We start from the raw sequence: 13,100 nt of genomic DNA, 5'->3' as shown, positions 1-13,100 counted from the left end.
TGGAGCCACAGAGCCCCACTTCTAGTTTTCTAGTAATTAATTGTTGATAAAGTCTCAGGGACTTCAGTGCCCAGGCTGGCGTTGCGTCATGATCCTCAGATCTCAGCCTCCTGGGTAGTGAGGATTACACGAGTGAGCTACTGTGCCCAGCTTTGATTTTATTTTTATTTCTTTTTGGTTGTGGGTCTTGAATTCAGCCTGGGCAATGTCCCTCAGCTTTTGTTTTGCTCATGAGCCACCATGGCCACTTATGGCCGTTTCTGTGTATGTGGTACTGAGGAATCAAACCCAGGGCTTCATGCATCCTAGGCAAGTACTCTACCACTAGGCCACACTCCAAACCCTGTTCTTTTCTTTTTGTCAATTGTGAGGCACTGTCTCTTAACTTCTTGTTCAAGGCAAGCATTCTGCTACTTTTTTTTTTTTTTGCCAGTCATGGGGACGCCTCATCAGGCTCCTGATTTTTCTATCTTAATTATTGTCACTGACATTTACCAATCTGGAAACTAAAGATTGACTCCTGATTCTCTTCTTTCATAAAACCCTCCCTCATCCCCTTGTGTCACTTTTGCCTCTGTACTATTTTTCTTGTGTTTCTTGGGGTGCTTTTACAAGAATCACAAAGTAGTATTTGGTATTCCAGGGTATGAACTCTTTCAGGTGAAGTTCTACAATTTTTCTTTGCATATTAGCACCTAGCAAAAATGCTATTTATGTTCTTAGTAAGGATTGCTTGTTATTGATAATTGTCAGAGTTCAGGTCAATAAATGCAAAAATTGTGAACTTAATTCTGAAATTTGACTTCTATATGTCATTTTTAAACTGAGAATATTTTTGTCAAAGGACATTCTATGAAGCCAGCCTGCTTGTAAGTAGAAATGCTGTAATAGATGTATAGTTTCTAGCCTGTAATGCTTCTCAAAATTACTTTTGTCAGTTCCTGAACTTAAAACAGTGGTAGTAAAACAGAATCTTCATGAGCCAGACTTAAGACCTTTTATAATATATGAAAGTATGTGAAAGCATTTAGAAAGTGGTGAAATGAGTCAGATTACTGAAGTAAGGAGAGAGGACTGCTTTTTTTGATATAAATAACTTCAGAATTCTTTGATTATTGTAGGAGTTCTTACTGCCTTAAAAGTGAATAGACAATAAATGGTACCTGCAGTCAGCAACTACAAGTTTTAAAGGTTTTGAGTTTTATGATAACCATAGTAAAGCATGCCAAATCTTTTCTTGTAAAGTTATTAACACTGTCTTCTTCAAGATAATTGGCTGTACTCTGACTGTTTTCCTGTTTGTTTTTTGCCTGTTTGCTTGTTTTGGTATTCATATATCTGTAGCCGATTTAGTTGCACTGGTTCCCAACTGGAAACAACCTAAATATCATCCCTCACTCAGAAATTTGAAATCTAAGCCAGATGCAGGTGGTTTACAGCTATAATCCTAGCTACTCAGGAGGCTTGAGTTGTGAGGATAACGGTTCAGCCAGCCCCGGCACAAAAGTCGATGAGACTCATATCCAACTGACTGCCAGAAAACCAGAACTGGTGCTGTGACCCAAAATGGTAGAGCCCTAGCCATGAGCTGAAGAGTTTAGGGATAGCACCTAAGCCCAGAGTTCAAGATCCACAACCAACAGAAAAAAAACAAACAAACTGAAATCTGAGCCTTTTGGGGTGTTGGAATACTCAAGTGGCAGTCTATGTAAATGTTCCTGCATCCTCACAACTCAAATCTGAAAACATTTTGGATAGGGGATATTCAACTTGTAATGGCAAACTCTTAGGACACAGCCTACTTCTCAAAATAAAGGGCAGGGGGTCAGGCATGAGGCCTGGCAGTCCACACTTGTCAACCTAGCATTCAGGAGGATTCAACACAGGGATTGTGAGGTCAAGGCCAGCATAGACTACATAATGAAATCCTGTCTCAAATAAGCAGAGCAAAAAAAAAAAAAATTAAAGAAGTTGTGAGATTTCCATCTTAACAATGGCAGGTGTGAACTGGTTATCCCAGCTAGTACCAGAGCACAATGGCTGGACATAATGGCACAGAAAGTACATGTAGCCCAAGCTGACCTGAGCATGTAGTGAAACCCTATCTTAAAAAATAATTGGCACGGGCCGGGAGTTTGGCCTAGTGGTTAAAGTGCTTGCCTAGCATGCATGAAGACCCGGGTTCGATTCCTCGGCACCACATGCATAGAAACTAAAGCCAGAAATGGTGCTGAGGCTCAAGTGGAAGAGCTCTAGCCTTGAGAAAGTCCAAGGACAGTGCTCAGGCCCTGAGTTCAAGCCCAGGACTGGAAAAAAAAAAAATAATTGGCAGGACTGGCAAAAAAAAAAAAAAAAATCCTCTGGGCGGGGAGTTTGGCCTAGTGGTAGAGTGCTTGCCTAGCATGCCCGAACACCCGGGTTCGATTCCTCGGTACCACATACATAGAAAAAAGCCAGAAATGGTGCTGAAGTTCAAGTGGTAGAGCTCTAGCCTTGAGAAAGTCCAAGGACAGTGCTCAGGCCCTGAGCTCAAGCCCAGGACTGGCAAAAAAAAAAAAAAAAATTGGGCCAGGAGTATGGCCTAATGATAGAGTGCTTGCCTAGCATGCATGAAGCCCTGGGTTTCAATTAGCACCACATACACAGAAAAACCTGTAAATGGTGCTGTGGTTCATGTGGTAAAGCACTAGCCTTGAGAAAGCTCAATGACAGTGCCCAGGCCCTGAGTTCAAGCCTCAGGACTGGCTAAATAAATAGTAATCTATGGGAAAGGAGACAGGGGAGGAGTAACTCAAATGGTAAAGCTTCTGCCTTGCAAGCACAAAGCCCTGAGTTCAATCCTCCTATATCTATATTACATATAAGGTAGAATTTTTATGAAAGAAAGCTACCACCCCTAGTGGCACACATACAAAGTACTGTCATCCAAGAAAAGCCATTTGTGTGGGGGCAGGAGTATAATTAGTTAGTGGTGAATAATATATTTTTCCTAGTATATGAACAGTGTGTGAGTGGCTCAAGGTTGGTGGACATAATTCTGGTTCTGTAAGTTACTATCTAAAAGTTGTCAAAGTAACCAGTAAAGAAACTTATGTAGTTATATATGTTACATTGTATATGTATAATTTGAATAATGAGAATGTTTCCTCTTGAAAGTCTAATATAGTTATGGCCATGTGATTTTGGTGGCAACGAAAACCTAAACTGATGACCGGAATGGGGTGGTGGTGGGCAGGAATGAGGTGATAATGTATTGTGTCCTTTTCATCAAAATGCATTTTATGAGCCATTTAATTTTCTTTGTGCATTGATAATTGGTATAGGTTGAGTTGTTTCCCAAGGAGACAAGTATTCCCTGAATTTCTTTTTTTTTTTTTTTTAACCTTAGGATGGTATATGCCTTTTTTTTTTTTGCCAGTCCTGGGCTTGAGCTCAGGGCCTGAACACTGTCCTTGGACTTTCTCAAGGCTAGAGCTCTACCACTTGAGCCTCAGCACCACTTCTGGCTTTTTTCTATGTATGTGGTACCGAGGAATCGAACCTGGGTCTTCATGCATGCTAGGCAAGCACTTTAACCACTAGGCCAAACTCCCGGCCCCTCCCTGAATTTCTTAGAAGCTAAGAAAAGGGATAATAGGGCCTTTACCTTATAGGAAGTTAAATTTTTTTTTTCTGCCATTATTTTCTGTCCCTTTTCCCTACCCCTCACCACCACCACCACCCTTTTTTTTTTTTAGGGGTGGGGGAGTTACCAGGCCTAGGGGTTGAACACTGAGCTTGGGTGCTGTACTTGAGCTGCTTATGCTCAAGGATTGTATTCTACCACTTGAGCCACAGCCCCACTTCTGGCTTTTTTTTTGTGGTTAATTGGAGATAAGAGTCTCATAGACTTTCCTACTTGGACTAGCTTCAAACTGAGATCCTCAGATCTCAGCCTCCTGAGTAGCTAGGATTACAAGCAGAAAATTTATTAAAAGAGGGTTTTCTTATTGGCTTTGTTGTTAAGATATGCTGACCCAGAGTTGTCTTAAACCATCTGAGGAAGAAAGTGATCTAGGGTACTGTCTAGTTAGTATATGATCTTCCCTCTTTTAGGCCTAGCTAGAAGAAAATGATTAAAAGCATCTTTTTGCGCAAGATGGCCCTGTGGGCACAGGAATTGGAGACTCAGCTTGAATTAATCCTACCTTGTGTAGTGCATTCACTCCCATTTCCTTTCTGTTGTAGTTACTGGACATGACCTGAGTTTGTAGAAATGGTCTATGTTGGCATCCTGTAGAAAATAAACTAGAACTTTACATGGTGCTTTAAATGGTCTTTTTGTCTCAAGTTCTTCCCAGAGGGGGTTCAATTATAAATGCACACTGAGAAAAATGTGCTGTCTGGCATTTGCTTCACAATAATCTCAAGGGTATGAGCAGGATTGGAATTAGAAGCACAGTGGACCTGGTTACAGGTGATGTTGAAGCTAGGTACATGGTTTTTATTATTTTCTTTTGTAGATGTTTGAGATGAAAAAAATTGGCAAGGAATGGCTGTCGTATTTTTGTAATACTGTATTCATAATCTTATTAAGTGACATGTTCGAGATCTTCTTTAATTTTCATGATCCAGAAGCTGTGGCAATTAGGAAGAAATTATCTTGACTAGTTAGAAATCTTTCACATTTAGTGATCATATTTTAGGAGTCACATTTTGAAAGTATGTGTGACATATGGGTGCTTTAATTGTTAGAGTCACCCCCCTTCTCCTTCACCATTTTAGAGGCTAAGAATATATAGATGTGTAATTAGACTTTGGGGGTGATCATTGTCTACATTCACATTGTCTACCGGAACATCCCTACTGCTACTGCCCTCGCCTTTACTGATTTTGCCCCATTCTAGGCTGGAATGTACCTACTCCTGTGCCTTAATCTTGTCTCTTTAAAAAATTATTCTTAGTACCTTTTTTTTTTTAAATCTTCCACATTCCCTCAATCCCCTAGACCAAATCCATTCATCTCAAATCTCTTTACGCCAGTTTTTCCTATCTCATGTCCCTTGCTATATTCCAGGCTAGAAAACTGGCCCATCGTTTTTATTCCTTTTCTTTATCTTTTTTTTTTTTTTTTTTAAGTGAATGGCTCCTAGATTAACAAATGTCATTGAAACATGAAGTGGCTTAACCCAGTCATGAAGATCCATTCATTTAGCCTTTAAAAAAAGAGTTCAGGCAGTTGGCAAGTAAGAATTCGAAATAAAAATTGAAACTACCACCTGTATTTTTTCAGGCCGTTGATACTCACTGCCATCGGCTGCATCCCTCCCTATGGCACTGGTAAGTGTGGGAAGGGCTGGTGACAGTTTTGGTGGGCTGCTGGATTTATCCTTTTTGGGGAAGAAAAAAAAAATCGCTTTGCAAGTTGTATGAACGTGTCCTGAGGGTTGGACAGCTTGAACCAGCTGTAGGAAACCAAAAAAAGATGAGGCAGCTAATTTATATGTTCATGGATTTTCTTGGGAAACTTTTGTCAGGAATAAGAGCTATTCAGCACCTTGAGCTTTATATAAATTTGTATATCCTTTGCATTATTTTGAATAATAAACATATGCTGTTAGTGTTGATCTAGGTTGTCAGAACTTAATTTTCTGGAAACTCTTCAATACACTTGTCCTAAAGCTAGATAATTGGCTTTGTATTAGAAAGCGTCTTGAATGTCAAAATACATTTTATGGTTTCCCTCCATGCAGTATCAGGAATTCGCTTCCTGGCTCTTTGTGGACAGAGGGGGTCAAATGTTGGTCCCAATAATGAATAAAATTTTGATAGAGATTTGTCTGAGTGCTTTTGTAAAAGAGAGAGAGGTTTGGTGAAAACTAGAGATCTATGGTTATCATTTAAAGCAAATTACAGATGGATTTGCTACTTGTGATTTGAGGGAAAAAAAATGATTTCACTACAGTCTGCTTCCTGCTTAGGAATCTAGTGGAGAGAGAAAATACATATTAATTTCTGTTAGTGTGTATTCAGTAATTTCTATTATTGTGTATTCAGTTAGCAAATCACCATTATCTTGTCTGTTGTTACTGGGACTTAAACTCAGGGCCTGGACTCTGTCCCATATCTTATGCAGTTAAGAATGGTGCTCAGCTTCTTGAGCCGCACCTTTCCCTTAACTATTTGGTATTTAGTTGGAGTTGAGAGTCTCTTTACTGCCCAAGCTGGTTTTGAATTGTGATCCTCAGTTCTTGTCTCCTGAGTAGCTAGGATTATAGACAGGTGTAAGCTGCTGGCACCCCTCTCTTAATTAAGTTCATTTTAAAATGTATCATTACCTATTGTATGTAGTAAATCCAGTTTTGAAACATTTCTACCACCCGGAAAATTGTCCTGTGTCTGTCTGCAGTCAATTCTCACTTTTAGCCCCTATAGCAACTAGTCTTCATCTATCTATTAACTTTGCCTTTCCTGAAATTTCCATTTATATGAAAGAGGAATCCTTTGATGCTTGAGTCCTCCTCCTATTAAAGTTTTTTGAGCTTTATCCAGATCATTTCCACGTCCTTCCCATTTCTCAGTAGTCTATTCATTTTGATGCTAATGATTTTACCACACTTTATGTACCCATTCATCAGTTGTTTCCAGTTTTTTACTACTATGAAATAAAATTGCTATGATTAACCTGAGCAGGGCTTAATGTGAATATTTGTTTTCATTTTCTCTGGATAGATATCTAGGAGTAGAATTGGTAGGTCACATGGCAAGTGTTTTTAACATTTTAAGAAAACCATTTAAAAACCATTACTTGCTCACTATCATTCTATAAGGGCTCCCATTTTTAGATCCTTGTTAACAGTTTAGTTTAGTTTGGGATTGTCAGTCTTTTGGATTATAATCATTCTCATAAGAAAAAGTGTTGTCTTGTAGCTGTAATTTGCTTTACTCAATGATTATTTAATGATTCCTTCTAGTATTTATTTGCTATTCACCCTTTAGTTTTCAACTGATCCTCAAATTTCAGCAGTAGCTAGGATTATAGGCATAAGGTAACAAGTACATTTCTTCTCAAACATTGTTACCCCCTCCCCCATTTTTCTTCTACTTTTCCTCCCCCAAGTCATAAAGTTCGTTTCCAACATAATGTCTTCTGTTTATTCCAGTTTCATGATTACTGTAAGTCTTGAAGTCCAGTGGGTATGTCTTCCAACTTTTATTTTCTCTTTGAAGATTGCTTTCAGTGTTCTGGATTCTTTACATTTCCTTACCTATTATTATTCACTATTAATAAAGTCTGCCATGATTTTTCTTGGGATTCTTTTTTTAGACTGTGCCGTGTGCGTGTGCGTGTGTGTGTGTGTGTGTGTGCGTGCGCGTGTGTGCGTGTGTGTGTGTATGAAGAACACATGTTCACCAGACACTAGTGGTTCATATCTGTACTGACATGTCTGCTCAGGAAGTTTAGGTATAAGGATCAAGGTCCAGAGCCAAGCCAGTCAGAAATGTCATGAGACTTGTGGATAGTGATGGTGGTGGTGGTTATAGAGCTTGAACTTGGGGCCTGTACACTGTCCTTGAGTTCTTTTGCTCACTTTGAGCCCCGCTTCTTATTTTCTGTTGGTTAACTGGAGATAAGAGTCTCACAAACTTTTTTCCTGGGCTAGCTAGCTTGGAACCTCATTTCTCAGGCTAGGATTCCAATTCTCTGTTCTCTGAGTAGTTAGGATTACAGACATGAGCCACCATTGCTCAGCTTGAAAGAGATAGGAATGAAAATAGTTTATTGATATTTTTTGAGTTACATATTGAAACAATATTTTGGGTGTATTGGGTTGAAATCTTAAAATTTCATGTGTTTTAATTGATTTTTTTGTCGGAACTACCTAAAATTTTGTATTGGATTTTGTTGTTTCCTTAACTGAGACCATTTATTTTGTTTGAGGAGTAGTTTTGCAGATTTCGTTAGGGTTTTCCATTATTCCTCTCCATAATTGAATATTGGAAGGTGCTGTTGTAGGCATGTTGGCTTTGATGGATTTGGAATAGATTGCTGAACTCTCTTGAGTATTAAGAAGCAGTAGTGTGAATACTGTTGTTTTCTAAAAAAGCTTACTGTGTACTGAAATTGATTTCTGATGTAACTTAGTACCATTCATCAGGTTTGTCTGCGTCATCCTAACCAGGAAGCCATCATTTCCTCATGGAAAAACCGTACCACTAGCTGGGTGCGGTGGCACACACCTGTCATCCCAGCTGTTCAGGAGGCTGAGATCTGAGGATCAAGGTTCAAAGCCAACCAGGCACAAAAGGACCTGAGACTCTTTATCTCCAATTAACCACTAGAAAAACGGGAAGTGGGGCTTGGCTCCAGAGTAGGGCTGGTAGCCTTGAGTTGAAAAGCTCAGGGACAGCACCTAGGCCAAGTTCAAGCCCCATGATTCCACCTCCCAACCCCCCCCTCCCAAAATACCAAAAAACTATACCACTTTAACTACAATACCACTTCCAGTTTTCTGGTGGTTCGTCAGAGGTAAGAGTCTCTGACTTGTGCCCAAGCTGGCTTTGAACCATGATCCTCATATCTCAACCTCCTGAGTAGCTAGGACAACTGGTGTGAGCCACAGTGCCCGGCTAGGGTGAATGTTTGTAGAATGCATTCTTCTAGAAGTACCATTGTCTGTCTCCTCAAATCTTCCCATCCCTGTGTGTTCAGAAGGCCATTTTGGAACAGGGTTTTCTCATAAAATGTCCTTCTGTCCATAATGGGTGAGGTCTAGTCTTGCCACATTTCACTTGAATTAATGGTCTCAGAATTCCATCAGATTTATAGTGGATTCTTAAGGAAAAGCACACCTGATCTTCTGTGAATTTATGGACATAATATGGGCAGTTCTCTCACCCTTATCTGTGGTTCAGGGATAGCAGCACCTCCTATCAAAGGCTACTGGGAGGCACATACAACTGACATTTGTATATACCTGCTCTCTTGAGTATATTGGTTTATTCTTCGCTGTCAGAGAATAAAGTCTCATCGTTCAGCCAGTTTTATAAAGTACTAGCCCTTGATTCATAGCTCTCTCCTCACTAGAACTCAACTCCACTGGGATATTCATATATATCTATGTGTATATATATACATATATATGTGTATATATATGAATCTACATATAAGTATATTCATTACTTATATATTGTACATTTATATGTTTATATAATATGTAGTTTTATAATATGTAATACATATGCGCGCACACACACACATGCATGCACGCATGCACGCACACACATACCTGTCCTGGGTCATGAACTCAAGACCCGAGTTCTGTCCCTGACCACCTGTTTATGCAAGTCTACTGCTCTACCAATTGAGCTACAGCTCCACTTCTGGCTTTGTTGGCAGTTTAGTGGAGATCAAGAGTTTCACAGACTTTCCTGCCTGTGCTGGCTTTGAATCATAGTCCTCAGTTTCCTGAGTAGCTAGGATTATAGTTGTGTGCCAGTTCTCCTCTGGGTTAGTCTAAATTCATGGTGAGCAGGCCTGTACTTATCAATAAATTTTTGGCTACAAGAAATCATGTTGAGACTGGGAGTATGGCCTAGTGGTAGAGTGCTTGCCTAGTATGCACAAGGTTCTGGGTTCAATTCCTTGGTACCACATACACAGAAAAAGCTGCAGGTGGTGCTGTGACTTAAGTGGTCAAGCATTAGTCTTGAGAAAGCTCAAGGACAGTGCCCAGGCCCTGAGTTCAAGCCCCAGGATTGACCAAAACAAAAAGTCATGTTTGTTATATGTAGATGTGATTTTGTTGTGTTGTTAGCACAATTGAGATTGAGGAATTCAAGTAAGTATAGTGCCAGAATTTCATGGCAGAATTTATATTTTGGAAATCCATTGGTTTAAAGACACGATAGTGCGGGCTAAAAGTGTGGGTTTGTGGTAGAGCGCTTGCCTAGCATAAAGCCCTGGGTTTGATTCCTTAATACCATATAAACAGAAAAACGATACTGTGGCTCATGTGGTAGAATGCTAGCCTTGAGCAAAAGAAACTCAGGGACAGTGCTCAGGCCCTGAGTTCAAGCTCCAAGACCAGCAGGGGGAAAAAAAAAAGACATAATATTATGTCACCACTTTTTGAGGGTAATTCAGTTCTGGGGTCTGGATTTGACAGAGGGCAGCCTGATTCGGCTCCACCTAAGCCATCTGTGGTAATAGGGGGAACAGTGAGTGCTAGACATGGCCATACCTGGAGTTTCCAGAACAACCCAGTGCCTTTGCTACAGTCTGGTGACCACTGTATAATATTAAGACATTTAGAAACCAGGACAGAAAGCAGTGGGGGTTGGTGGTGGTGTTACCACATGCCTATAATTGATCAGAAAGAGGACTAGGCAGGAAGATTATAAGTTTGAGGGCAATTGGGGCTACATAACAAGATGCTTCTTGAGGTGAGGTTGATGGGGCCACATTGTGTATGTGTATAGAAATATAATAGGCTGGGTGCTGGTGGCTTATGCCTGTAATCCTAGCTATCTAGGAGACTGAGATCTGATGATCATGGTTCAGAGTCAACCCAGGCAAGAAAGTCAGAGAGACTCTTATTTCCAAAGAACTACCAGAAAACCAGAAGTGGTACTATGGCTCAAAATGTTAGAGTGCTAGCCTTAACCAAAAAGAGCTCAAGGATAGTACCCGGACCCCAAGTTTAAGCTCCATGACTGACAAAAAAGAAAAGGAAAAAATAAAGAGGAATACCACAGTGTACTATCCTTGTACAACTAATCTACTAATGTATACTAATTTAATTTTTGATGTTCCTGGGGCTTGAACTCTGGATCCTAGGCAATGTCTAAAGCTAGTGTTCCACTACTTGAGCCACAATACCACTTCTGGCTTTTTTTTTTTTTCCTTTTTTTATTGTAATTAGTAAAAGGGTTACATGATATTTGCCAGATAGAAGGTGCATTAATTCACATACATTGATACCCTTTCACATGTCTTGGTACCCATTTCCCTCCCCCCCCCTCACCCCCCAACCACTTCTGGCTTTTTCTGAGCATCTCGTGGACTTTCCTGCCCAGGTTGGCTTCAAACCGTGATCCTTAGATCTCAGCTTCCTGAATAGCTAGAATTATAGGTATGAGCCACAAGTGCCTGGCATTTTTATTATTATTATTTGTTAACACATGTGGCCCAATTGAATTCATGGACTTTTAATTTTAATTTTTATTTATTTTTTATTTTTTTTATTTTTTTTGGCCAGTCCTGGGCTTGAGCTCAGGGCCTGAGCACTGTCCTTGGACTTTCTCAAGGTTAGAGCTCTACCACTTGAGCCTCAGCACCATTTCTGGCTTTTTTCTATGTATGTGGTACCGAGGAATCGAACCCGGGTCTTCGTGCATGCTAGGCAAGCACTCTACTACTAGGCCAAACTCCCGGCCTAATTTTTATTTTTGTAAGGATGTATTGCTGGTAGAGGTACACTTTGCTTAAATTGGATGCCAGATTGTCATTTATTGTAGAAATAGTGGTTTTGCATAAATTTACAGTGGAAGTTTCTGAATTTTCATGGAATGGTCATTTAATGAAAATAAAGTGACCCATAAAATCACTAAGATTGGGGCCGGGAGTTTGGCCTAGTGGTAGAGTGCTTGCCTAGCATGCACAAAGACCCGGGTTCGATTCCTCGGTACCCCACATACATAGCAAAAAGCCAGAAGTGGTGCTGAGACTCAAGTGGTAGTGTGCTAGCCTTGAGAAAGTCCAAGGACAATGCTCAAGCCCTGAGCTCAAGCCAGGACTAGCAAAAAACAAATAAATAAAATAAATAAATAAATAAATAAAATCACTAAGATTGTAAAATGTGAACTTATGTGAGAGAAAACTAGAATGAATTTTGAAATCAAAGTTGGCCTGGCATAGATGTAGATGATATGTATTTTTCTCGCTAGAATACTCTGTGAAGAATTACATTTATAATTTGATTTTATTTTCTTTTTCCAGGTATCTCATTCAGTTGCAAAACTTATATTAGTTAATTTCCACTGGCAAGTCTCAGAAATATTGGACAGGTAAGGTGCCTAGAGTAAAGGCAATGACATTGCTTATAATGCTCTTTTCTGTTTGCCCGCCCACTGCTGATTTTTATTAATATATATAATATATAAATTATATATATATTATATATATATTGTCGGTTGTAAGCCTTGAATTCTGGGTCTGGGTGCTGTGTTTGAGCTCTTTAAGCTTAAAGCTAGTTCTCTACCACTTGAGCCACAGCATCACTTCTGATACTCTTCTGATAAGAGTCCCACAGACTTAAGCTGGGGGCGGTGGCTCATATCTACTCTGGAGGCTGAGATCTGAGAATAAGGCTTTAAAGGAAGCCTAGACAGGAAAGTCTGAGACTCGTATTTCCAGTCAACCACTAAAAATCCAGAAGTGGATATGTGGCTCAACTGATAGGGTACCAGCTTTGCGCATAAAAGCTCAGGGACAGTGTCTAGGCTATACTCAAATATAGCATGATTTTGTATTTTCCATTGGTTTTGCCTATATTTTTAAAAGCAGATTTGGCCCATTACCTCTAAAGCAGTGTTACTTTTCTTTTTTCTCAAGGCATTGAACTAAAACACTTGATCAGCTTTCTTGCTCACAGCTAGTGCTCTACTACTTGAGCCATGCCTCCACTCTGGCTTTTTGCTAATTGGGCTGGGCTGGATTTGCAACCCTCCAGCTCTTGGCCTCCTCAACTTGTGTACTACCAGTACTCAGCTAAAGAGTTACTTTTCTTGGAGTCGGGAGTTTGGCCTAGTGGTTAAAGTGCTTGCCTAGCACGCATGAAGACCTGGATTCGATTCCTTGGTACCACATACATACAAAAAAAAAAGCCGGAAGTGGTGCCGAGGCTCAAGTGATAGAGCTCTAGCCTTGAGAAAGTCCAAGGACAGTTGCTCAGGCCCTGAGCTGAAGCCCAGGACTGGCCAAAAAAAAAAAAAAAAAAAGAGTTACTTTTCTTGACCAATTGGTAGCTAAAAAAATTCCAAGAAGAAATTCTTCCTATTCAGATAAAAGTTCTATGAAGAGGCCGGCATAAAAAGGCAGATATAAAGATACTTTCAGA

The 13,100-nt window shown here is 40.0% G+C and overlaps 1 protein-coding gene across 4 annotated transcripts in view; it reads left to right on the top strand.

Moving 5' to 3' along the window:
- Arih2 (ariadne RBR E3 ubiquitin protein ligase 2) overlaps positions 1–13,100 on the top strand; it is a 36,522-nt gene that overhangs the window by 11,378 nt on the left and 12,044 nt on the right. For 3 of the 4 annotated variants that reach the window (XR_016533506.1, XM_090323679.1, XM_090323680.1), the window contains exon 4: positions 11,981–12,048. Coding sequence is in view for 3 of the 4 variants with exons in the window: in XM_090323679.1 (XP_090179805.1) it covers positions 11,981–12,048 (68 nt within the window). In the remaining variant the exon portion in view is untranslated. Of the gene's footprint in view, positions 1–5,272; positions 5,320–11,980; positions 12,049–13,100 lie in introns of all 4 variants that reach the window. The other variant, XM_090323682.1, reaches the window with a different exon arrangement.

This window comes from Megascapheus bottae, chromosome 32 (assembly GCF_031878675.1).
Source record: "Megascapheus bottae isolate mThoBot1 chromosome 32, mThoBot2.hap1, whole genome shotgun sequence".
NCBI classification, from domain to species: Eukaryota; Metazoa; Chordata; class Mammalia; order Rodentia; family Geomyidae; genus Megascapheus; species Megascapheus bottae.
Note: the sequence above shows the minus strand (reverse complement) of the source record. Positions and strands in the feature narration are given on the sequence as shown.